Genomic DNA, 24,011 nt, shown 5'->3' with positions numbered 1-24,011 from the left:
ACTAATTGCAAAATGCAGTGAGATACTGAAATCTTCTGGATGAGCATGGCCATACTGACGAAGAGAGGGATGCCGCCAACTCACCGTTTATCAGATGATTTTCCAAAGCTCACCGTCTTTATTCTGAAAAGCAGTGTAGGGATGCAGCAAAAAAGGCTCAGTTCGGGAGTCCAGTGTTTCCAAAGCTGAGGACAGCCTCGAATGGCTTTTGCTATTTACCTGGTCGCTGCTCAGCCGAATTTTAGGCAGACCTAGTAACAAGAGAAAATAAATAGCCGTACAGTGAGCCAGCTTTAGAAGCCCCAACCTATAAATTTGCAGCCAGATGTTACCTTTATAAACCTGCGACCTTAACCTCTTCACAAAGCTTTCTGTGAGCGAGGCTGAGAATCTTAGAATATACTAAATCTGTGTTTGTGAACCTGACGGCAAAGGGCCCGGAGGCATCTGTGTGCCTGGTGGGCTAAGTGCTGTGTGAATCCTTCTGGTGCTGGGCTCCAGGTCCCCTTCTCCCGCTCTTTTCTCCTGAGGCAGAGCCCGCGCTGGTGCACTAACCTGCAGCATCTCTGTGCTTCTCTTCTTACCTCCTCTTTCCCCTTCTCTTTCCCTTTCGCTGTGGTGTGTCCAGAAAAGGAAGTCGAGTTCCAGCGTGCACCTAATGGTGAGCCTTGCCTGCCCACCCATCTGCCTACTCCATGCTGCCTGCACCCGCCTGCCAGCCACGCAACCCCATTCTGCCATGTGCGTGTACTTCACTCATCCTCACTGCATGTCTGTGCTGTATGGGTACACGCGGCCTGTCCTGCCAGGCGGGGGCCGTGGCCCAAGGTCTCCCAGTGGCCTGACCGGTGGGCATCGGAGTGTACGGTGTGGCACCCCCCCACCCCCCGCCGCTGCAGAGCTTGGACTGCCTCCAGCAGCCCTGGGCAGGATGTGAAGCTAGCAGGGACTGGGGGGAGTCCCAGGGAGAGACCCTCACATGCCGTCGCTCAGGAGGAGAGGCCCTGCTCGCTGGGCACTTCGCACAGACTGGCAGCCAGTGGGCATGTGTGCGGTGGGCAGAAGAGCTGGTCTACAGTAGGCTCACAGCCCCGAGCCTCACTCTCTGGGCCTGTGCCCCTGGGCGAGTGCCCGTGAACAGGCCGTGCCTAACAGTCCATCCTTCCCACCCAGCCCTCACGGGGGACAGCTGAAAGACTAGAGAGAATGCATCTTCTTTCTCATGGGACCCAGGCCACCAAGGGGAGCATAGCAGCCTGAATTGTTATGAAACCATCCATTAAAGCCAGAGGTGGGGCCACGTGGGTGACATCCCAGCCCTCTGCAGATAGGGCAGGTTTAAGGGAGCCCTGGAGTCTTTGCCTCCTGCCACGGTCTCTGTCTCAGCTGGGCTTTGCAGGCAGGACAGCCTTCTCCGGTCAGCCCCAAACAGGTCGGACTTAGTAGCTGAGCGAGGACGGCTCTGCTCCTTCTGGGGGGAATGGTAGAGAGCAGAGTTAACATGAGTTTTGACCCACACCCTGACTCTTCCCGGGACCCCTCTTCTCCAGCCTGAAGGGTTCAGTGGGGTCTGGTAGCACTTGGTGCCTGGCTTAAGGTTCCATGCCTAGCCCTGGGTTTGGGGACATCTCAGCCATTGACAGCAACCTAGGATTGGATGCCTTCAGGTCTGGTCCAAGGGGCCATAAAAGAAGCCTCCAGGCAAGAAGAAATAGGACAGTCTGGATAGCTTTCCGTGTGTATCCTAGGAGAGAAGAAGCACATCCTACCTGCCAGGGTGTCCTCATTTGTGCCCTGCTCAGAGATGGTAGCTACATGTTTGTCTCTCTGTCTTTTGAAGAAGTTGCAGGCATCAGGCTGTTCCTCGGTGGCCACTGGCTCCATCGGGACTCCCAGTGAGACCGAGTACATTGGTGAGGGCATCGTAAGAGGCTCTCTGCCCTGGAGAGCAGCCTCCTTCCTTCCTAATCATCTCCCCAAACCCTCCCTTGCTGTGCCACTCGGTGTAAGGTTTCAAAAGGCAAGGAGATGCCCCAAGATATCCCGGTGGCCTGCTGCTGTTAGGAATGTTGGCCTGCTGGGCAGCCTTCTCTCCCAGGGGCTGGGTTCTGGGGCTACAACCACCTCCCATCCCTGGATTCACCTGCCCCTCCCTGGAGCTCTGCCCTCACTCCTAGTTGAGCAAGTCCACGACTTACCAGGCAGAAAGGCCAGCAGCACAGCCTTGTCTCTGCTCCCTGGGGGCAGTGGGTGCACTCTGTATCCAAAGTCACATCCCGCCCCCGTTTCCTCTCTGGACACTTATCTTCTGGGCGAGGTTTTCTTTCTCTTCGCGTTCCTCCTCTTTTCAGGTCAGGCTTCAGGCTGGTGTCTTAAGGGAAAGGAAATGCAGGTGGCAGGTTGAAAGGGCAGCAGGAGACTGCCCACAGATAGGGGACCCAGAGTTTCTGCATTTTGTTCTGCTTTCTTATAAACCCCCCTTCTTTTTCCTGTAAAATGAGAAGATCCTGAATTTCTTTGGGTAAAATGTGATTGTGCAATGACATGGCATCTGGCATAAGCAGATTTCTGGAGAGATGCTTTGAAGCAAGTCTTTGGCCCGGTCCCACCTTAAGAGTGCCTCCAGCGTTAGGTCTCTGGGCCCCTCCAAATACTCCCCTCGTCCAGTCGATCATCTCTCCGACCATTGCTCCCATCCACACAGTATTACGGAGGCCACCTCAGGCCTAGCTCCTCCGGGCCAGGCCGGGAGGCAAGGGAGGTCTGGGAGTCGAACCTGAGCGGCTTTGGTGACTCCAGAGGAACTAAACCATCTGTTTTCTTGTCTCAGCCACAGAGCAACAACAAAAACAGTCTCGTAAGCCCAGCCCAAGAGCCCGCGCCCTTGCAGACGGCCATGGTACCTCCTGACTCCGGCTTCTCCACCCCTGCCCCTGGCTGCCTTCCGCTCCTTCTCCTTTCCTCTTCTTGCCCTCCCTCCCAGGCCGCCCTGGCCCTTTCCTTCTCATCCCTGTAGAGCAGGCTGCTTTGTGTCCTGCCCCGTGGGCCCCTTCCCCCTCATTGTCCCGTGTGGCCATGCTCCTTCCTGCGCTGCACAACTTCCGCTCCTGCTCCTTCTGCTGTTGGGGGTGGGGAAGAGTGGTCAGGGCTCTCAGCTAACCCTCTTAGCCCCAGGCAGGGCCCCCATGGGTCTGCTATGGGGGCCGGGAAGGTGAGTGGCTTATAAAAGAAGAGGGTAGGAGCTTTCTTGGGACCTGTCGTTCAGTTCTTGGAGGCCTCCTTGTAAAACCTGCCTCAGCCTCTCCTTTGCAAAGCTACAAACAGGAAGGAGGGCTGGGGTCCCCCACCTCTGGATGGTGCTGAGGCCTCTGAGGTCCTGGAGTGCCCCATGCTGGGGGCACCGTGTGCTCCCAGAACTCTCTCTGCTGGTAGTGACTAACTAGAGAGTTTGCAGGGGGGATGCCTGGGAGAGACGGAGGGGTGGTGGGCCTGCTGCTCCTGCCTGCAGCCCGGGACCCTCGTGCTGCCTCACAGCACAACAGGGCCAGGAACTCTGGCGAAGGCCCAAGGTGGTAAAGCAGGCAGCTCCCTGGGCTCAGCTTGCTGAGGGGGCATCCTGGGTCTTTCTGGGAGACTTTAGTCTGGTCTCTCTATGTCCCCGCCTCCTACACACCCCTTGGTGAACGCCGTTGGCAGGGCCTGGCCTGGGCCCTCAGCCCCATGGCTCCTCCAGCATAGTTGTCCTGTGGGGAAAGAACCCTCAGATCCAGCAGGAATCGGGGACAGAGGCCCTTGTCCTCTCAGCTTCTCTGATACCTGCTCCTGTTAAGTGCCAGGCCTGTCCTTCTTACTCAGCCAGTACTATCCCCTAAATCTGGGGCTTCTGGGACCCAGGTGAGCCAGGATATTTTGTCTTGTGGGAATGGCTGGTGGGCAGGCCTCCGTGGTCATCATAGGGTCTAAGAGGGACTGGGCTAAAGGATGGGGTCCCTGAGGGAAGAGCCGTAGTTCTGTCCCCAGGTCAGGAGGATAATTTTCATCTTCTCTCACAGGAGCCACAAACCACCGTGGTACACAACGCTACAGATGGGATCAAGGTGAGTGGCTCCTGAGCTGGTCTCCTGCTTTAGGGACCAGCAAGAAACAGGTGGGCTGGGTCCCAGGGTCTATGGGGCCTGCAGATGGCAGCCTGCAGGCCACGCCTTGAGGCCAGGATGTGTGCAGAGTCTAGGCTGGGGATAGTGTGTACCTGTTTGTCACTCCAGTCCCTGAAAGGGCGTTATGCTTCGTGCCCTATAGTCAGACGGGCCTGGGTTTGAATCCTGGCCCACTGAGTAAGTCCCTGTAGTACTCTGCACCTCAATTTCCTTATCTGTGAATGAAGGATAATAATAATGGCATCTCCCTCCGTGACTTGTGAGGCTTAAATGACAGCAAACAGCTAGAAAAAGAGACAAGAGTATAATCAGACCCTAGAGCATCCTCTGTTGCCTCACCCCATTATGCCGTCAATAACTTTGTCGTCTTATTGGCACCCCCATTAGTAAATATTTACTGAGCCCCAAACCATCCATGGGTCTGGTCTACAGAGGTGACAAGACAAAAATCTCTCTCCACGGGTGTAGGGGAAGCATATAATAAACCAAAACCCATATAAGTAAGATAAAATCCAATAGTGGTAAGTGCTGTGAAGAAAATGACACAAAGGAAAGAGAAGGGTTGAACAGGGCTTTTCTTTAAGTGGTCAGGGAAGGACCTCCCTCGGGAGCTGAGTCTCTGAGCTAAAAACGAAACGGTGGGAAGGAGACAGCCAGGCAGACTCTGGGGCAGAGTGCCCTAGACAGGAGAGCTGCAAGCGCAGGGGCTTAGCCTATATACAGAACAGAGGAAATGAAGCAGAGCCAAGAGTGTGAGGCCGGGGGAGAGCAGCAGGAGGGCTATGACGCTGGAGAAGTCGGAGGCCTGCTACATAGGACTTCATAGCAGTATGCATCGTCTTCCAGCAGCAAGGAGAAGCTATTGGAGGTTCTTAGCAGGGGAGTAATGGAGTCTAATTGACACTTTGAAAAGCCCCTGTGGCCATGTTAGGGGCAAGAACTTTAGGGAGGAGGCAAGCATGGATGCAGGGGGACCGGGAAGCTATTGTAGTCTAGGTACCAGATACTGGTCACTTGGACTCAGTGCGTAGCTGTGCGTTTGAAGAGAAGAGGTAGGGGTGCCTGGCTGGCTCAGTTGATAGAGCGTGCAACTCTTGATCTCGGGATTGTGGGTTCGAGCCCCACGTTGGGTGTAGAGATTACTTCAACATAAAATCTTTTTTTTTTTTTAAAGATTTTATTTATTCACTTGAGACACAGAGATACAGAAAGAGAGAGAGAGAGCATGAGCAGGGAGAGAGGCAGAGCGAGAGGGAGAAGCAGGCTTCCCGCGGAGCAGGGAGCCCGATGTGGGGCTCGATCCCAGGACCCTGGGATCATGACCTGAGCTGGAGGCAGATGCTTAACCATCCGAGCCACCCAGGCGCCCCCATAAAATCTTTTTTAAAAAAATGAAGAGAAGAGGTAGGAGACAGGATTTACTTTGGAGATAGGACTGATAGATTTGAATTTAGGTTGGATAAAGAAAATGTAAGGGAAAGAGAGAAAGCTAAGATTCAACCTAGAATCAAACCTAGAAGAGGACTCCAGGTTTTAACAACAGGATAGATAGTGTCATTTACCGAGTTGGGGAAGAGTAGGGGGTTGGGGAAGACCGCATTTGGGAATCCAGGGTTCTGTAAAAAAAAGTCAGATGGCAAGGGTGAAAATCGAACCTTTTATGATTCTTCCTTGCACCTCCTGCAGGAGCGCAGAACAGCCCCCACTGTGGAAATGGTGTGCAAAGCATACATTCCAAGGACAGGGGTGGGGGTAAGAATCCTGATTGCCTGGGTCCAGTTCATGGGTCCACTGGTTGGTGGTCACGTCCTCTAATTACTCCACCAAAGATATTATATAATTACATTTATATGCAATGTCCAGAATAGGGAAAGCTTTCCAGACAAAGAGTAGATAAGTGTTTACTTAGGGATGGAAGCAGGGAATTGGGGGAAGTGGTGAGTAACTGTAAAGGATACTGGGTTTCTTTTGCAGGGTGATAAAAAATACCCCAAATTAGATTGTGGCGATGGTTACACAATATATACTTACTAAGAAACACTGAATTGTACACTTTAAATGGATGAGTTGTGGCTACGTGAATTATGTCTCAATAAAGTTGCTATTTAAAAAAAAAAAAACCTACTCTGCTTTTGTTCTGCTGGGTTCCTTTAGAGTCCAAGGGCCTGAGTGTATAGAAACATGTTCTTTTTGGCCTACAGGGCTCCACAGAGAGCTGCAACACCACCACAGAAGATGAAGACCTCAAAGGTAGGTGCTGGCCCTTGGTGAGGAAGGGACCCCAGCAGTGTTCCGGGTACACTGGCTCTTGTTTGTCCCCAGAACTGAGAATGATGACTCCTTATACTCTAGGAGAGGGCTTGGCATAAAAAGCTCCTTTTCATGGGCTAAGATGTGAGGTCCCTGTCTGGCCTGGCTGGGCTGGGCAAGAGGCTTCTCTTCTTTGACCCCAAGTCTGGAATAGCTAAACCAGAGCTTTTCCTGAGGCCTTCCAGGGCTAGGGCTCAGAGAACTGTTCCTGTTGCTGATAATGATGTGACATCCCGGTGCAGGAACGTCCTGAGTCCCTGTAGAAGTAGCCCACAAATACAGTGAGTCATTAGGAGGGTGACCCATTGTCCTGATTCCCCTAGGGTTGAGGTGATTCCCAGGATGTGGAACATTCAGTTGTAAAACCGGAACCATCCTGGGCACATTGGGACCAGTGACTCTTGCCACGGAGTCTTGTCATGAATGATGGAATCAGGACCACATTGGGCCATGTCCTGGTGGTCCCTTGAGGACCACCAGCCTAAGTGTGGGCCTGGCCAGAGGGCCATGGGGTGTGGGAGGGCATGGCAGACCAGACCACCGGGGAATCTCTGTCCTGCTCTTCGGTTTGGCCTCTTGGAATTGCTCCCTTTGCCATCAGTAAGTGACCTGAGGCCAGGCTCGCAGAACAGACGGAGAAATGCTGAAGGACAGAGCTGAGAGAGCACACCCAGGGGTAATAAAGGGGCACTAAACCTTTGGGAACCAAAAAATAGAAAGCATAAACATATAAGGTAGTAAAGAACAGTACCTCTAGGGCTGCTGGGATTCAAGCCAGAGCAGTTCAGTTCTGGTGATGCTGTGGAGTGGCTCCTTCACAGCTCTTGACCTTGTAGCCTGGCCCCCTACAACATCTTCCCTGGGAGCAGGGGTCCTTATACAGGCTATTTGAAGGCTCCTCTGGAAGCCACAGGCCCAAGTCTGCACCTTCCTGGGGCTGTCAGCTGGGAGGCCTCTCTGGCAGAGGCGGCAGCGTGGGATGTGGTCCAGGTGTCCACAGCAGCCCGAGGCGTTGCCTTGCCCCGGCTCTGCAGTGCCACGGGCTTGGGTCCTGTCTGGCTTGCTCGCTCACCTGCCTTGTTCTGTTTGTTTTGGCTGCTCTGCCTTGCCCTGCCCTGCCCTGGCTGGCTAGCTGCCCCGCTCCGCACTGGGAATGGCAGCTCGGGGCCTGAAGGACGGAGCTCCCGGGACAGAACAGCCCCCTCTGCAGGCATGCAGCCCCAGCCTTCTCTCTGCTCCTCAGCCAGTAAGTGTGAGGGAGGCACAATCTGGCTTCTGTCTCCCTGGCTCATCCTGAAGCCCCTCAGGGATCTCCCCCCCACCCCCCTAGAGCTGTCAGCCCAGCCCAGCTATCTGTCTTAGTAAGCTTGGGGAGCTCGGCCACTGCTGGGTGGGGGAGCTGTTTGGAGGTGCTGTTAATGCCAGGCAGGGGCCCCTGGGACCAGGGCCCAAAGACATAAAGGAGAGTGGGTAGAAGAACTTGGCATGGTGGGAAGGAACAGAGAGGCCCTGGGGCATTCAGTGGGCCTCACGGCAGCAACGAGCAAAAAAGAAAGGCCGAGTCCGAAATCAGAGTCAAAGGTGGTGGGAGCGGGGCTGGTGCTGGAATTGCCGTAGCCAAGAACCATGTTGAGATGTGGTGTTGCCTGAGGCTCAGCGTATCATATTAAGAGCGTGAGGCTTGGGGTGAAACAGACCCGAGTTTAAATCCCCAGCTACACTACCTCCAGAAATGTGTGAAGCAGCTTACACCTCCCAGAGCCTCAGCCTCCTTCTCTATAAAGTGGGAATAAAACAGCACCTACCTCAGAGCACTGTCATGAAAAATAAATGAGATAGTAGAATGTCTTGGTACGATGACTTGCTGGGTTAATGGTAGCTCATATTTATATTTTAAGTTGTGTCTGTGTAGAGAATGCCTTTGTCTGCTTCTTTTCCTTCTACCATCTATCCTTTTAGAGTTTATAAACACATTCCTCTTCACCCATAGGGCCCCAGTCAGGTCCTGCAAATGGGTTTGGTGGGGTTGGGGAGGGTGTGTGTGTGTGTGTGTGTGTGTGTGTGTGTGTGTGTGTGTGTATCCTTTTAGAGTTTATAAACACATTCCTCTTCACCCATAGGGCCCCAGTCAGGTCCTGCAAATGGGTTTGGTGGGGTTGGGGAGGGTGTGTGTGTGTGTGTGTGTGTGTGTGTGTGTGTGTGTGTGTGTGTGTGTGTGTGTGTGTGTGTGTGTGTGTGTGTGGTTGGGGAGGGTGTGTGTGTGTGTGTGTGTGTGTGTGTGTGTGGTTGGGGAGGGTGTGTGTGTGTGTGTGTGTGTGTGTACACGTACGTACACCTACCTGCTTGCCTCTGGGACGTGGATAGAGCTCGTTTGTTCCCCTAACGTGCTGCCCACTCACCTGGAGCTGCCTCCACCACAGGACTGGTGGCTGTGGGGCCCCCACCTGACCATGTCTTTGGCTGTGCTGCCCTCTTCCAGCTGTTCTAATGCACACGTTTGTCTCGCAGCCTCCCACTCCTGTGAGGAGAGCCTGGGCCAGCCCGGGGCTCTGGTCAGGGTTAGCCTGAGCACAGTCTGAGCCCTCTCTTACCCTCGTGGTGCCCCTGCTCATGGTGGTGCTCCCTGTCAGGATACCACCAGCAGCATTCCCTTGGCTTTGGATGGGGTAGGGGTGGGGGGCTCTGAGGGCACCAATTCTGCCTGCCTGTCATTCTGAGCCTTGTCCTGGTTTTCTTGAGGGACACAGCCTGGCATGAGAGTTGGTGTGAGATTTAGAGCTTTCCCAAGGCTTGTCCAGGGTAAATGGAGCCATCTCTTTGGTGAGAAGCTCCGCTTAAAAAGAATGTTTATAGTTCCAAGATCCTTTATCCCAGAAAAGTCCTGTGGAGGAGATGAGCAGGGTGAAGAGAATTAAGCATCCATCCCAGGGCTCTGTTCATCCTTTCAGAGCCCTCATCCCTGGCTGGGTTCTGCTCTCAGGCTGGCTGTTGCCCAGAGCTAGGTTGTGGACCACTGAGGGGGGGCTAGGGGTGGTGTGGTGGTGGTGGTAATTGAGACCTGACTGAGCCCCTTCAGGTGAGAGAAGTAAGCAGGTGGTGGAAATAGCCATATCAGGGGATGCTTCTTAAGAGAGGCTGAACGTGCTGGGGATGGGATAACGGACCCTGGGCAGAGTATTAATGATGGCCAGGCTCCTCAACTGTAAAAGACAAAAGAGTGTTTTCTGCATCCTGGTTGTTGATGGAGAGGGAGACAAAGGCCAGAGAACCATACCTAATGGGTGGGCTTCGGGAGGAGGGGGCCGTTAGCTCTATAGGACAGCAGAGAAGGAATGAAGAGAAAAGTGGGCTCATTCTTCCTGCAGAGGCCCTTAATGTTCAAGACAGGGAAGAGGGTTATCTTTGTCACAGAGATCACAGGGGATTCTCTGAAGGATTGGGGAGGGCTCTGTCACTTGGGAGCTCCCCAGTTCCGTGCAAGTAAATTGCTGGGTTTTTCCCCCCACAGTGCGAAAACAGGAGATCATTAAGATCACAGAACAACTGATTGAGGCCATCAACAATGGGGACTTTGAAGCCTACACGTGAGTAGAGACCCATTTCCTTGTGACCCAAGGCATCTCTTGAGGCCTTCCCTCCTCCCCAAAATCAACTTGGACCCTGGGAAAAGGGAAAGCTGGGCCTTGGGCATAGTGTCTGGATTAAACACCAGGCCCTTGGGCTGGGATCTCTCCCAGGTAGATACCCTGTGATAGTACCCCGCACCCCCTAAGATCTCAGCCATCTTGTCAGGCCTAGCCCACAGTTAACCTGCTGCAGGACAGATGCCACTGACAAGAAAAAAAGGCAAGTCACCCCTGTAGGAGACTGACAGGCTGCTTTTCTTTCTGCAGGAAGATTTGCGATCCAGGCCTCACTTCCTTTGAGCCTGAGGCCCTTGGTAACCTCGTGGAGGGGATGGATTTCCACAAGTTTTACTTTGAGAATCGTGAGTGGGTTCGTGCTGCTGATATACTCCTGCCTGCCCCTTCACCCCCTTTGCCTCTGTCCCTGCTCACCTTCTCCTCTTCCCAGTTGCCCGCTTTTCCCTTATTTGATCTGCTTGGCTGCACCCTGGTCTATGTGTTTGCCTCCTTGTACCCCGAGGATGGTCTTAAACTGACACCTTGGAAGGACCTGCTCCAGAGCCCCACATGCCCCATCATTTTGCAGCGGCTTTGTGGCAGAACTGGTTTCACAATCAGGGTCACTATTCCATTCAGCCTCACCTCTTTCCGCGAAGACTGGAAACCACTGAGATCAGGTTGAGATGTCAGCAAGTAATAATGAAGCTCTTTATCTACAGGTTTCACAGTAGAGGAAAGTAAAACCAAGATAAGAATATACAAGCAAGTAGCAGGGCACTGTAGGTGATTTGTGAGATCAGAAGCTGTGGCTTGGGTCCCGCCTGAATATGGAGGGAGACAGTGCCGGCTGAGGGGCTGTGCACTCTGGACAGTTCATGGAAGTCCCAAGGGATAAGAAGATGAATCACCACCTCCTCCTATCTTTCTCGCCACTCTCTAGCACCCTCCTCCTCCCTATTTTTTTTTCCCTTTCTTTCCTACTTTACCCTAGGCCTTCCCCATCCTGCCCCGAGTTCTGTTTTATTTTGTCACTGTTTTCTCTACTAACTACCAACCCCTTCATATCTCAGCTGCAAAGGTAAACCCTTGGCTATCTAAGTAATTCTATTAGCCAGAAGCAGCTTCAGAGTTTATAGAAGGCCTAGGGAGGGTCTCAGGTAGCCCCTGTCCCACATTTGAAATGAATTAAAATGTGAATCTCTTTAAAAGCCACCCAATCTGCCTTTGTTCGTGATAATGGTGACACAACTTCTTTTACCTTTCCCCCAGAGAAACCTGAGAACCCTGGGGATCTCCTGAGCTTGGTGCTTTGGTGATTCTGTTTTAACTTTGGACTTTTTTTTTTTTTTCCTAAATCACAAATGCACTTTGAAATCTTAAGCTCTTGATTTTGCTCTGCAGCCAGTTAGGGACAAGCCAACCCTTATGAAATCTAAACATCAGCCTGGAAGAGTGGAAAGATCTTAGGTTTTAGTGAAGAGTCAGATGGTCCTGAGTTCAAATGTTGTGTGATTTGAGCAAATGACTTAACGTCCTTGAACCTGTTTCATCATCTTATAATAAAGATAATCATATTGACCAAGAAATATAGCTTATGTATGTAAAAAACCCCCAGCACGATGTCTGATTAAAGTAGCAGTTGCTATTATCATCGTTCTCCACCTCTTTCTTCCTTTTGGATAACTGAGACTGATGTTCTGGGATTTCCTGGCCTCTGGTGTGTGGGGGACTTAGAGACTCCCAGAATGGCTGCTGGAGAGAGGGTGAGACCTGAAGTGCAGGCGGGGAGGGAAATCCGTGCTCAGGCCTGACGCCCTCCTACCTCCCGCACTCTGCCTTGCCCCCTGCAGTTCTGTCCAAGAACAGCAAGCCCATCCACACCACCATCCTGAACCCGCACGTCCACGTGATCGGGGAGGACGCAGCTTGCATCGCCTACATCCGCCTCACCCAGTACATCGATGGGCAGGGTCGGCCTCGCACCAGCCAGTCGGAGGAGACCCGGGTCTGGCACCGCCGGGATGGCAAGTGGCTCAATGTCCACTATCACTGCTCAGGAGCCCCTGCTGCACCGCTGCAGTGAGCTCAGCCACAGGTGCACCTGGTGGGGGGGGAGGGAGGGGACAGATGGGGTCAGAGGAGGAAGAGGAGGTTGAAAAGTGGCACGGGGCGGGGGGGCAGACGTGGACCATCCCAGAGGAGTGGCAGCAGCCTTCAGACAGACTTGTGTCTGGCCCCAGGACTCCAAGTTGAGTGACTTTGGACAGGTGACTTCCCTACCCTAAGCCTCAGTTTCCTTAGCTGTCAAAAGAGGGGGGGGGGTACCTACTTCACTGAGTTGAGGATTAAATAAGATACTCATAAGTGAAGCATTTGTTCAGCAAATGTGAAGCGATGTTATATTTATTTATTTTTAAAAAGATTTTATTTATTGGACAGAGAGAGACAGCGAGCGAGGGAACACAAGCAGGAGGAGTGGGAGAGGGAGAAGCAGGCTTCCGTGGAGCAGGGAGCCCGATGCGGGGCTCGATCCAAGGTCCCCAGGATCATGACCCGAGCGGAAGGCAGATGCCTAACGACTGAGCCACCCAGGCGCCCCTGATGTTATATTTAAATTCTAGCTTCTCCCCCATCCTCCACCTTCTCAGGCAGACTTGGCCACGTGTGTCGTGTGTTGGAAGTCCCTGGAACTCATCTGTGTGCTTATTGTCCTTTGTTCTGTGACCACATCTGTCCTCTTTGACAGGGGCATTAGGAGATCCAAGCCGGAGGTCAAACCTTCGCAGCCAGAGGCTCTGGAGGGCCTGAGTGACAGCGGCAGTCCTGTTCGTTTGAGGTTTAAACAATTAAATTACAAAGCGGCAGCAGCCAATGCACGCCCCTGCATGCAGCCCTCCCGCCCGCCCTTCGTGTCTGTCTCTGCTGTACCGAGGTGTTTTTTACATTTAAGAAAAAAAAAGAAAAAAAGATTGTTTAAAAAAAAATGGAATCCATACCATGATGCGTTTTAAAACCACCGATAGCCCTTGGGCTGGGAAGAAGGCAGGAGTTTGTGTGACACCCGTCCTGGCACGAGCAGCCGGCTCACCCACCAGCCCTGAAGAGGTGAGCTCGGCCTCTGGCCTCCGTGGACTCAGGGGACCAGGCAAGAACTCTGACGGAGCTTTGGGGGCTGTGATGTGATTGCAGCCCCTGAGGTGGCCTGCCTGCCCCAGGTCTAGGAATGGACTTCTTCTGAACTTGCATAGCGCCTAGAATGAGGCTGATGAGAACATCGTGGCCATCAGACCTACTTGGGAGAGAACGCAGAGCTCCCAGCCTGCTGTGGAGGCAGCTGAGAAGCAGTGGCCTCGGGACTGAGGGCCTGGACGTTGCTGTACTGTTCCATTTAGCGTAGAAGGGAAGAGAATTGGTGCTGCAGAAGTGTGTCCGCTACGAAGCTGATGAGAAACCTCGCGTTAGTCTGACATGTACTCACTCATCCATTTCTATAGGATGCACAATGCACGTGGGCCCTGATACTGAGGCCCAATACCTGCAGCTGGGAAGAGGGAGGGGTTGCTGCTTTGCTTTGTGTTTGTTTTCTTATAACTTAGCAAGGAGAGAGCCAGGCCCTGGTCAGGGCTCCCCTTGCTGCCTTTGGCAGTTCTGTTTCTGTGCTGATTTGGACCATCTTTGTCTTGCCTTTTCATGGTGGTGGTCCCTGTGCTGACCCTCCTGTGGGCCTGAGCCCTCTGCCAAGTGCCCCTGGGGGATGGGAGGAGTGAGGCAGCGGGATTCAGTTGATGGTTGTTTCTATGCATTCAGGCTGCCCTCAGGACTGCCTCCCGTCTTACTCTTCCCTTGCTGCACGTCCATCTCTTTTCCTGTCTTTGAGATTGACCTGACTGCTCTGGCAAGAAGAGGTGTTCTCTTTAAAGAGGCCTCTCTACTGAGCAACTGAAGTGTATGACTTACTGCTGGACAATCTGCATGGGCATCACCCCCACCACCACCACCTGCATGTACCCAAAAGAGGTGTCCAGAGCCAAGGCTCCAACATTCATTGTCCCTCTCTGTGCTCGAGGAGTTCCATTCCAGGAGGGAAAGATCTATACTGTAAGCAGATAGCAGAGAAGATAATGGAGGAGCAATTGGTCATGGCCTTGGCTTCCCCAAAACAACTGTGCAGACTTACCTGCACAAATATCTGCACTTTTGGGGGAAAGGTGGGTAAACCCCAGCTTCCTGGACTACCTTCAGGAGGCACAGGAGCTGGGAGAAGAGGCAAAGCTACAGGTTTACCTTGGAGCCAGCTGAGAAGAGAGCAGACTCACAGGTGCTGGTGCTTGGGTTCAGCCAGGCTCCTCTGAGCACCTCATGCATGCCTCAGCCCCTGGGCCTAGCCCTTTCTTGCCCTGCAGCCTGCAGTACCAGCACGCAGACACCTTCACCACAGGGTTTGGTTTTGCTGGCTTGAAGACAAATGGTCTTAGAGTTCATTAAGACCCATAGCTTCATATGGCTGCTCCAGCCCCACTTCTTAGCATTCTTACTCCTCTTCTGGGGCTAATGTCAGCATCTATAGACAATAGACTATTAAAAAAAAAAATCACCTTTTAAACAGGAAATGGAAGGCATTTGATGCAGAATTTTTGCATGATGACATAGAAATAATTTAAAAATAGTTAGTGTTTGTTCTGAATGTTGGTAGACCCTTCTAGCTTTGTTACAATGAAACCTTGAACTGAAGATATTTAATAAAATAACCTTTAAACAGTCCATTGTGTTACTGCTGTTGGAGGCTTATGGCCAAAGGCCTAAGAGTTTAGCCTCCTGAGTTACAAAGCTTCAGATGGAGAGATGTAGCTTTTCCCACTCCCTTGGGGGCTCATTTTAGAAGAAAACTTCCTCATAAACTCATCAGCCTCCAACCAGCCCACCGGGCTGCAGAGGCGAGTTTGGGGTGGGGAGGAAAGCTGCCGGCTCTTCGCTGGTGGGCCAGGGGTCTCCCCCCGCCCCGAGCCCCGCCCCCCGAGCCCCTCAGTGGGCCGACTCGGCCTCCCCCTCCGCCGGGCTTGAGTGGACGAGCCCGCAGCCTGGGCCCGCCCCTGCCCCGGGAGTCGCGGCGCCTGACGCTCGCCAGACTGTGCCACCGGGCGGGAAGCGGGGGGGTGCGCCTCTGCGGGCGGGGCGCGCAGCCCGGCGTCTCCGAGGCCGAGGCTTGACAGAGCGCTGCGGAGAACCGTTCGGCTGCCCGGCACCTCGGCGGTGCGGCTGCGAGGCCCGGACTCTGCGGGGACCTGAGCGGGCGCCGCGAGCGGCAGAGCGCCGCCTCCCCCCCGGGTGGGAGCGGTGGTTGGGCCCGGCTGCGGCAGAGTGTTCGCTCGGAGATGGCGGAGCCGCCGCGACGCGGCCCGAGGCCCCGAGAGCTGGGAAGCCGGGCAGCCCCGGGACGCGGCGGAGCCCGGGGCCAGCGGGGACGCCGCCTAGTCCGCCGGGTGAGCCGCCCTTGAGGATAACCACCCCCACTCAGAGTGTGACCACCCACCCACGGTCGCCCGCAGGTCCTCCCCTCGGTGTTGCCACCATGACCACCCGCGGGGTGGTCCTGGGCGGCCCCCAGTGCGGCCCAGAGCTCCCCTGTCCTGCATCCCTTCCACTAGCCTCCCTTGTGGCTTCACTGCCCTCAGCACGGGGCTCCCCCTCCCCTCCGGGATCTCCCAGCCCAACGCCTGCCTCGATGTCACCCCAGGCTCTCCTCAGCGCGTCCCTTGCGCGGTCCCCATATCCACCTGTGACCCCATGTTCCCCCTGAGCAGGGACCCTCCATCCGTGACAGCCCCCCCCTCCGCCCCGGTTGTGCCAGCCCCGCATTCCGGTGTCGCGGCTCGGTGCCCCCTCCTCCCACGGCGTCTGCACCGCTCGTCTCCCCGCGCGGGGGCCCCCAGCCCCACCTTCCCCGGTCTCTATCCCTGGTGCTGTCGCCCAGCCCGGGCCTGGGTGACCCCTTTGGTTTCCGCCTCAGAAACCTCCCGCTGCTGCCCACGCGTACAGCACCCCCCTACCCCGTGTTCCTATCCCACCCCTTACTGTACCCCGATAGCTCCCTCAGCACCCCTTCCCTGAATATTGCTGCTGCTTCTAGGTGTGAAGCCAACATGCAGTGGTTTAAGAGCACCGGCTGTGGAGCTTGACAGGCCTGACTCTGAATCCCAGTTCCTCCACTGACTGAGCTGTGTGATCCTGGGCAAGTTATTAAGCTTCTCTGGACCTCAGATTACTCATATGTAAAATGGGGATAATAATAGTCTCTACCTCTTACCTACCTCCCAGGGCTGATGTGAGCATTAAATATATGGAAAGCTCTTAGAAGAGTGTCTGACAAAGAGTAAGCTCTCAGTAATTATTTACATTATTCTTAACATGAAGGGGTGAGACACCCTGAGTGTCCACTTCCCCTCAGTGATGACTTTTCACTACTGTGTTTCCCCTCAAGAGTTTCCTTTAACTCTTAGGATTCACCCCTTCCCATCACCATTTTGATCCTCTCCCAGCTTTCTTTTCACATCAGTTCATTTGACCCAGGCCAAAGCTGAACTGTTCTTAAATTGTCTCTCTCAATTCTGAGGAACCCTGTCTCTGCCTAATCACCCCTGAGATGTGTGTGTCTGGGAGGGGGTAGTAGGGAGGGATTGCCAGTCACTGGCCTTCCTAAGAATGGCTAAGCTGGAGAGAGCAACAATAAAGCTTCTAGAAGTGGTCTATCTATTGAAGAAAGCAGTCCCCAGAATTAGGTCTCCCTGAAACTGTTTTCTGATCACCCTGTCCTTACCCCTCTCTTATTGGTTGGATATGACTTAAACTCCTGTTCCTCTCATCCAGCCCCATTCCATTTGCTCTGTTTTTGTAACGGGATTCAATCCCTCCTGTCTCCACAGGCTAGCTCAGGACCTTTCTGAGCTGTTCAGTGATGGGATATAGTATCACCGAGGCTAAGTTAGGAAGGAAAACTAAAGTGATAGGGAGAGAGACTCTGGACTCAGTTCTCCAGCTTATCTCAGACGCCAGTGATGTGGCCTGCCCTGGGGCTACATTTTTATCATCTCTCCCACACTGGTGCAGGTGAGGTGAAGGGCAGGGGTTGAGTAATTTTTCACAAGCCATGGAAAAGAGAGTCCCCGGGTTCTGGGTTTGGAAGTGAATTGAATGATTAGCTAGCAGCATTTCTCTTGCTTCTTCAGCTCCCCCCACCGTAGTGTCCTCCTGACTACAAGTTCGTTAGTGCTTTTAGCTTGTGATGTTGGGTTTGACTGATGAGGAAGATTAACAGACTCATGAGTTTCCTCTTATCTGATATTTCGTTGGAGCGCGGGACTTGTGGGACTTGTGGGGCTTTCCGTCCCTTCCTCCCAGGCTGACCGGAGCTCCTGCTGGTTGACCGACTGCTCAGTCGTGGGCTGGGAACTTCTTTCAGAGCAGGTTCATTTTCAGCCTCCTGGGCTGTTTGGTCTCTTGCTAGTGGGAGATTTATTCCGTTCCAACCCTTGAATGTACTGCTCTAACTCAGAACTTAACTCAGGAAGGAGACTTTAGACAGTATTCTAAGAAAGGGAACAAGCTGTGAAGTGAAGGTATGAGACTCAGATTGTGGTGTTCTTCTACAGGAGCTTTTTTTTTTTTTTTTTTTTTTTTTTTTGGAGAACAAGTCGTCCTGTGAGCAGGAGGTAAGAGAGATGGGTGAAGAGGGGAGTGGATTAACGATACACTTTCAGGTGGAGAAGTAACCCTTGATTTCTCTGTCTTACAAATAGTGAGAGCAGAGATTATGAACTTTGTTGACCTCTGATGTGAGGAGCGCAGCAGGACCGAGAGTGGAGCCTGGCTAGATTTGCATCCTGAAGCCATGGACCAGGGGGCCATGGTGACCTGAGACCGATGGACTCTGTCCAGTTGCCCCTTGTGGCCCCTTCTAACTCCCCTACCCTAAAATAAGGGGACTTGACTCCAACTTTTCAGGGAACTGACCCTGAGGAATCCTTTTCCCTTGTTTTTCTATCCTTCTACCCTCCTGAGAGAGCCCCAGCCTATAGAACTCCTACCTCCCATCCCCTGAGGTAGTCCCCCTCCCTGCCTCCCCTTCCCCGCCATGCTCAAGCTGTGGAAGGTGGTACGCCCAGCTCGGCAGCTGGAACTGCACCGCCTCATACTGCTGCTGATCGCTTTCAGTCTGGGCTCCATGGGCTTCCTGGCTTACTACGTGTCCACCAGCCCCAAGGCCAAGGAACCCTTGCCCCTGCCCTTGGGAGACTGCAGCAGTGGTGGGGCAGCTGGCCCTGGCCCTGTACGTCCTCCAGTCCCACCACGGCCCCCCAGGCCACCAGAGACAGCGCGAACTGAACCTGTGGTCCTTGTGTTTGTGGAGAGTGCGTACTCACAGCTGGGGCAGGAGATTGTGGCCATCTTGGAGTCTAGTCGTTTTCGTTATAGCACTGAGCTAGCACCTGGCCGAGGGGACATGCCCACACTGACCGATCATACCCGTGGCCGCTATGTCTTGGTCATTTATGAAAACCTGCTCAAGTATGTCAACCTGGATGCCTGGAGTCGGGAACTGCTAGACCGGTACTGTGTGGAATATGGTGTGGGCATCATTGGCTTTTTCCGAGCCCATGAACATAGCCTACTGAGTGCCCAGCTCAAGGGCTTTCCCCTTTTCCTACACTCAAATGTGGGGCTCCGGGACTACCAAGTGAATCCTTCTGCCCCCCTACTGCATCTCACACGCCCCAGCCGCCTGGAACCTGGGCCACTGCCTGGTGATGACTGGACCATCTTCCAATCCAATCATAGCACATATGAACCAGTGCTTCTTGCCAGCCTTCGGCCAGCTGAGCCCCCTATGCCAGCACCAGTGCCTCGCCGGACCCGGCTTCCCACTGTCATACAGGACCTGGGGCTTCATGATGGCATCCAGCGGGTGCTCTTTGGTCATGGCCTTTCCTTCTGGCTCCACAAACTTGTTTTTGTTGATGCTGTTGCGTACCTCACCGGCAAGCGCCTCTGCCTAGACCTTGACCGCTACATCTTGGTAGACATCGATGACATCTTTGTGGGCAAGGAAGGTACCCGCATGAAGGTGGCTGATGTTGAGGTCAGTCTTTCTCCTGACTCAAATTTCTTTCCTCAGAAGCTGTTTCAAGCTCTGTCCTATCAGACTCCCTTGACTCTGAGCTTGTCCTAGGTATTAATCCCTGCCCTTTTCAGTCTGGGAGAACATTACTTTTCGTTTTTCTCCTGCTCAGTCTGCTCTCATGATTTCTCATGTTCCTGCTACCCTTCCCAGGCTCTGTTGACCACCCAGAACAAACTCAGGACCTTAGTGCCCAACTTCACCTTCAACTTGGGCTTCTCGGGCAAGTTCTATCATACCGGTGAGTGTATTCTCCTGCTCCCTCAGCATATCAAGCTTAGTTTGATCTGTCCCTTCACTGTTCATCTTCCTGGGCAAACAAGTTGGACAAGAAGGTCAGGGCTTGGGGTCAAAATGCTGTGAGGAGCTAGCGGTGGATATGAATTTAGGTTAGCAGGGGTGGCTGGAGGTCAAGTCAGCAGGGGGGCAGGTAGGCTTAGGTAGGCAGAGGTCAGCAGTCTTGTCCCGAGAATGGAAGGTGGTCAGTGTTGTTACAGAACAGAGGAGGGCACAGGGCCCGCCTGGCTGTGGTCAGTGGTCAGTGTGTGATCATAGGGACGGAGGAGGAGGATGCAGGGGACGACATGCTGCTGAAGCACCGCAGAGAGTTCTGGTGGTTCCCCCACATGTGGAGCCACATGCAGCCACACCTGTTCCACAATCGCTCCGTGCTGGCTGACCAGATGAGGCTCAACAAACAGTTTGCTCTGGTGAGACCCTTGGATCTCTTCCCCTTACTTTTCTCAGAGATAATCGTTCCTTTTCAGCCTTCCCCTACCCTGTCCATTTTTCTTTCTGTGGAGGCGTCCCCACCCTCTTTACCCTCTACTCCCTGAACCTCACCAGGTCCTGGTGAGAGTCTATGCCATTCCCAGGAGCATGGGATTCCCACGGATCTGGGGTATGCTGTGGCCCCCCACCACTCGGGTGTATACCCCATCCACACGCAGCTCTATGAGGCCTGGAAGTCTGTGTGGGGCATCCAGGTGACCAGCACTGAGGAGTATCCCCATCTCCGCCCTGCCCGCTACCGCCGTGGCTTCATTCACAATGGCATTATGGTGAGGGACCCCCGATACAAACTCGAATCAAACTCCTTTGTTTAGATAGCCACCAACCTGCATTGACCTGTGTCCTGTCAACTACTAGTCCAAGTTCACATAATAGGGGGTAGAGGGGTAAAAAGTCATCATGCACATAGGAAGTTGTATTGGTTAACTCAAGACAGTCCTCTGCAAACCCAGGGAATTCTAATGCTGTAGGACTTTTGTCCCTTACTACTTTTCATTCGCCTTTCAAATCTCATCCGTCTCTTTCTTTTCCCCCCTTTCTTCTAGGTACTGCCACGGCAGACGTGTGGCCTCTTCACTCACACAATCTTCTATAGTGAATATCCTGGAGGCTCTCGTGAACTAGACCGGAGCATCCGAGGTGGAGAGCTCTTTCTGACAGTGCTGCTTAATCCGGTAAGGTGCTGAGAGGAAGGGCTAGAAGACTAGAGAGCCAAAGTGTATGTAGGCTGGGACCTTCGCGCACCAAGCCTGATTCTGAGGTGGGGTAGGCTCTCCGCTTCTGACATGCAGGCACCCCTTTGTAGATCAGCATTTTTATGACCCATCTGTCCAATTACGGAAATGATCGGCTGGGCCTGTATACCTTTGAGAGCCTGGTGCGCTTCCTCCAGTGCTGGACACGGCTGCGCCTACAGACCCTGCCTCCCGTCCCTCTTGCACGAAAGTACTTTGAACTGTTCCCTCAAGAGCGGAGCCCCCTTTGGCAGGTACGGATGGAGCTCAGGCTGACCAGAGAGACAGGATGAGGGTGGGAAGGATTGAAGAAAAGATTAGGCATCTGATTCTTTATCTCACCTTCAGAATCCCTGTGATGACAAGAGGCACAAAGATATCTGGTCCAAGGAGAAAACCTGTGATCGGCTCCCCAAGTTCCTGATTGTGGGACCCCAGAAGACAGGTGAATCATTCCTAGCTAACTTCTCTTCCCCTGCCTTAAACCCAAAGGATTCTTTGGCCAAAGAACTCCCTTCTCATACCCACCCCTCCTTAATCCAGTCTCTTGAGACAGTGATTCTTAATTCTGGTGGTGCATCAGAATCGTGTGTGTGTGTGTGTGTGTGTGTGTGTGTGTGTGTGTTGCATCAGGATCATCTGTTTGTGTGTGTGTGTTGCATCAGGATCATCTGTAGTGTGTGTGTGTGTGTGTGTCTGTGGTGCATCAGGATCATCTGTGTGTGTGTGTTGCATCAGGATCATCTGTAGTGTGTGTGTGTGTGTGTGTGTGTGTGTGGTGCATCAGGATCATCTGTTTGTGTGTGTGTGTTGCATCAGGATCATCTGTAGTGTGTGTGTGTGTGTGTGTGTGTGTGTGTGTGTGTGTGTGTGTGTGTGTGGTGCATCAGGATCATCTGTAGTTTGTGTGTGTTTAAGATCCGCAAGTGATTCTGATGCAGTCAAAGCTGAGAACTACTATTTTAACCCTTCCCTGGGCCTCTCTTAGTCTTTCCTTCTCTCACTATAGTTTGTCCAAAGGGGATATTACTACCCAGAGTAGTTACTATCTCACCTCCTTAAAGTTCATGTTGTTGATCTGGCTTCTTTCCCACAATAGTCTGGACTTTCTCTCCCATTTAGGGACCACAGCTATTCACTTCTTCCTGAGCCTGCACCCAGCTGTGACTAGCAGTTTCCCTAGCCCCAGCACCTTTGAGGAGATTCAGTTCTTCAACGGCCCTAATTACCACAAGGGCATTGATTGGTGAGACTGGGATCCCTTGGAATGCTTCTCAGAGGAACACTCCCTCCCCTGCAAATACCCCATTCCAGCTTCCACTAGCACAGCTCACTCTGCAAATTCTCTGCCTTTTGTCTGTACTACTTCCTAGGTACATGGACTTCTTCCCTGTCCCTTCCAATGCCAGCACTGACTTCCTGTTTGAAAAAAGTGCCACCTACTTTGACTCAGAGGTTGTACCACGTCGGGGGGCTGCCCTCTTGCCACGAGCCAAGATCATCACTGTGCTCACCAACCCTGCTGACAGGGCCTACTCCTGGTATCAGGTGAGCCTGAAACTAGGGATACATTGGGGCTTAAGTGAGGGAGGTGGTGACTGCTAGAGGGACAGAAAGCAAGAGGGTAGGGAAACTAAACCAGTTGCTTTGGGGAAGGATTCCTATGCTATTTATTCACTAGACCAAGAGTAGGGCAGAATAATTCTGTCAAATCACCCATCCCTTCCCTTCCTATTCCTTGTCCTTCAGCACCAGCGAGCCCATGGAGACCCAGTTGCTCTGAATTATACCTTCTACCAGGTGATTTCAGCCTCCTCTCAGGCCCCTCTGGCACTTCGCTCCCTGCAGAACCGCTGTCTTGTCCCTGGCTACTATTCCACCCATCTGCAGCGCTGGCTGACTTACTACCCCTCTGGACAGGTATGATCCCCCAGTAGCCCTTGTTGGGGTCCCCCTTCCCCTCAGCCTAGAGGCTTCTAAGGAATACAGAGGGAACCACATCCCTGTCCCTTTAGTTGCTGATTGTGGATGGGCAAGAGCTGCGTACCAACCCAGCTGCCTCAATGGAGAGCATCCAGAAGTTCCTGGGTATCACACCCTTTCTGAACTACACACGGACCCTCAGGTGGGAGAGTATGACCCAGGGGAGGAGGAATCTGGGGGAAATGGGGAAGCAGGTTGACCATGTCTGTTTGGAAGAGACATGTGTCCCTGTGAGTTGGGAGAGGTAGTGTACGTTTATGGGGTTTGAATTCCCTTTCTCCCTGCCAAACAGTGGCCTCTTCCTGTTGAGCAGGTTTGATGAAGAGAAGGGATTCTGGTGCCAGGGACTTGAAGGTGGTAAGACTCGCTGTCTAGGCAAGAGCAAAGGCCGAAAGTACCCAGATATGGACACTGAGGTGAGTAAAGCGTGGGACAAGGTATCCCTCTCTGCCTCTAAGATCTCATCCTTGTCACACTCCTTACCACTTCTGCCTCCATTTTTCTCCTATTAGTCCCGCCTTTATCTTACGGATTTTTTCCGGAACCACAATTTGGATCTGTCGAAGCTGCTAAGCCGGCTTGGACAGCCAGTGCCCTCATGGCTTCGGGAAGAACTGCAACATTCCAGTCTGGGCTGATGTCCGGGCCTCCTGTACCAGCAAAAGCCCCCTAGTTTCCTAAAGGGCAAGCCCAGAGCAGGGCCCACAAGGGGGATAAGAGCAGCCCAGCCCCTGCCCCTTCTACCTCAGTGGCCCCCAGGCCTGGGATGGCTGAGAAGGGAAGGGCAGTCCTTTCCCATAGCTCTGGGGTCTTATAAAGGGGCTTCCCTTGATACCCCACCATCATGGTACTAGGCACCTTTGACCCATGTTCTTGGAAGGTGGGCAGGAATGAAAGGGTCCAGGCAGGGTGTAGAGGAACATATTAATCCGATGATTTCCCTCTTTATCCTCAGCAGTCTGTCTATACCCGACTATGGGAGGGACCCCCCTACCGTGGGATCAGTGGGGTCTACCTGTGGCCCGGCCTCCCTAATGTCATTCACATTGAATGGGGATGAGGCCGGACAGTGGCTCATAGAGCTAAGTATGAGCCCTAGCTGTGGGCTAGAAATGTCCTTAATAAACATCCTTATTTTTCTGTTTTGTCTGCCTCACTGGAGTGGGAGAAACTTAGACTAAAGCAAGTTATCAGTCTCTTCCCCACCCCGGTTCAAAGCTCATCTGCACATGGAGGG

The 24,011-nt window shown here is 53.2% G+C and overlaps 2 protein-coding genes across 29 annotated transcripts in view; both read left to right on the top strand.

The window, feature by feature from the left end:
• The window catches only part of CAMK2G (calcium/calmodulin dependent protein kinase II gamma), a 55,890-nt gene extending 41,036 nt beyond the window's left edge, over positions 1 to 14,854 (top strand). For 5 of the 26 annotated variants that reach the window (XM_027591905.1, XM_027591873.1, XM_027592039.1 and 2 more), the window contains 9 exons: positions 629 to 661; positions 2,831 to 2,899; positions 4,053 to 4,097; positions 6,359 to 6,407; positions 7,600 to 7,713; positions 9,976 to 10,051; positions 10,361 to 10,455; positions 11,944 to 12,188; positions 12,840 to 14,854. In XM_027591905.1, the coding sequence (XP_027447706.1) occupies positions 629 to 661; positions 2,831 to 2,899; positions 4,053 to 4,097; positions 6,359 to 6,407; positions 7,600 to 7,713; positions 9,976 to 10,051; positions 10,361 to 10,455; positions 11,944 to 12,176 (714 nt within the window). In that variant the 3' untranslated portion in view covers positions 12,177 to 12,188; positions 12,840 to 14,854. The other 21 variants (XM_027591926.1, XM_027591888.1, XM_027592065.1 and 18 more) reach the window with 12 other exon arrangements.
• Positions 14,855 to 15,344: 490 nt separating this feature from the next.
• On the top strand, positions 15,345 to 23,924 carry NDST2 (N-deacetylase and N-sulfotransferase 2). 3 transcript variants are annotated; one of them, XM_027588901.2, is made up of 14 exons: positions 15,345 to 15,573; positions 17,887 to 19,226; positions 19,419 to 19,506; positions 19,821 to 19,975; positions 20,141 to 20,326; positions 20,603 to 20,731; positions 20,863 to 21,045; positions 21,140 to 21,236; positions 21,914 to 22,037; positions 22,165 to 22,339; positions 22,541 to 22,711; positions 22,807 to 22,916; positions 23,088 to 23,190; positions 23,287 to 23,924. In XM_027588901.2, the coding sequence occupies exons 2-14, from the start codon at positions 18,222 to 18,224 to the stop codon at positions 23,410 to 23,412; spliced, it is 2,652 nt and encodes an 883-aa protein (XP_027444702.1). In that variant the 5' UTR covers positions 15,345 to 15,573; positions 17,887 to 18,221; the 3' UTR covers positions 23,413 to 23,924. The 3 variants fall into 3 exon arrangements, with proteins under 3 accessions (XP_027444702.1, XP_027444703.1, XP_027444698.1); XM_027588902.2 differs by lacking the exon at positions 15,345 to 15,573 and adding an exon at positions 16,336 to 17,799 and having other exon boundaries at positions 22,592 to 22,711; XM_027588897.2 differs by lacking the exon at positions 15,345 to 15,573 and adding an exon at positions 16,338 to 17,799.
• Positions 23,925 to 24,011: the final 87 nt, after the last annotated feature.

Source organism: Zalophus californianus, chromosome 15 (genome assembly GCF_009762305.2).
Source record: "Zalophus californianus isolate mZalCal1 chromosome 15, mZalCal1.pri.v2, whole genome shotgun sequence".
NCBI classification, from domain to species: domain Eukaryota; kingdom Metazoa; phylum Chordata; class Mammalia; order Carnivora; family Otariidae; genus Zalophus; species Zalophus californianus.
This window is presented reverse-complemented; position numbering and strand designations above follow the sequence as displayed.

Bases quoted from the DNA above. Each gene is read 5' to 3' on its own strand.
- NDST2 (XM_027588901.2), top strand. From the start codon at position 18,222: ATGCTCAAGCTGTGGAAGGTGGTACGCCCAGCTCGGCAGCTGGAACTG. The intron at 19,227-19,418 runs GTCAGTCTTTCT...TACCCTTCCCAG, and splicing joins TGAAGGTGGCTGATGTTGAG to GCTCTGTTGACCACCCAGAA. The intron at 20,732-20,862 runs GTAAGGTGCTGA...ACCCCTTTGTAG, and splicing joins TGACAGTGCTGCTTAATCCG to ATCAGCATTTTTATGACCCA.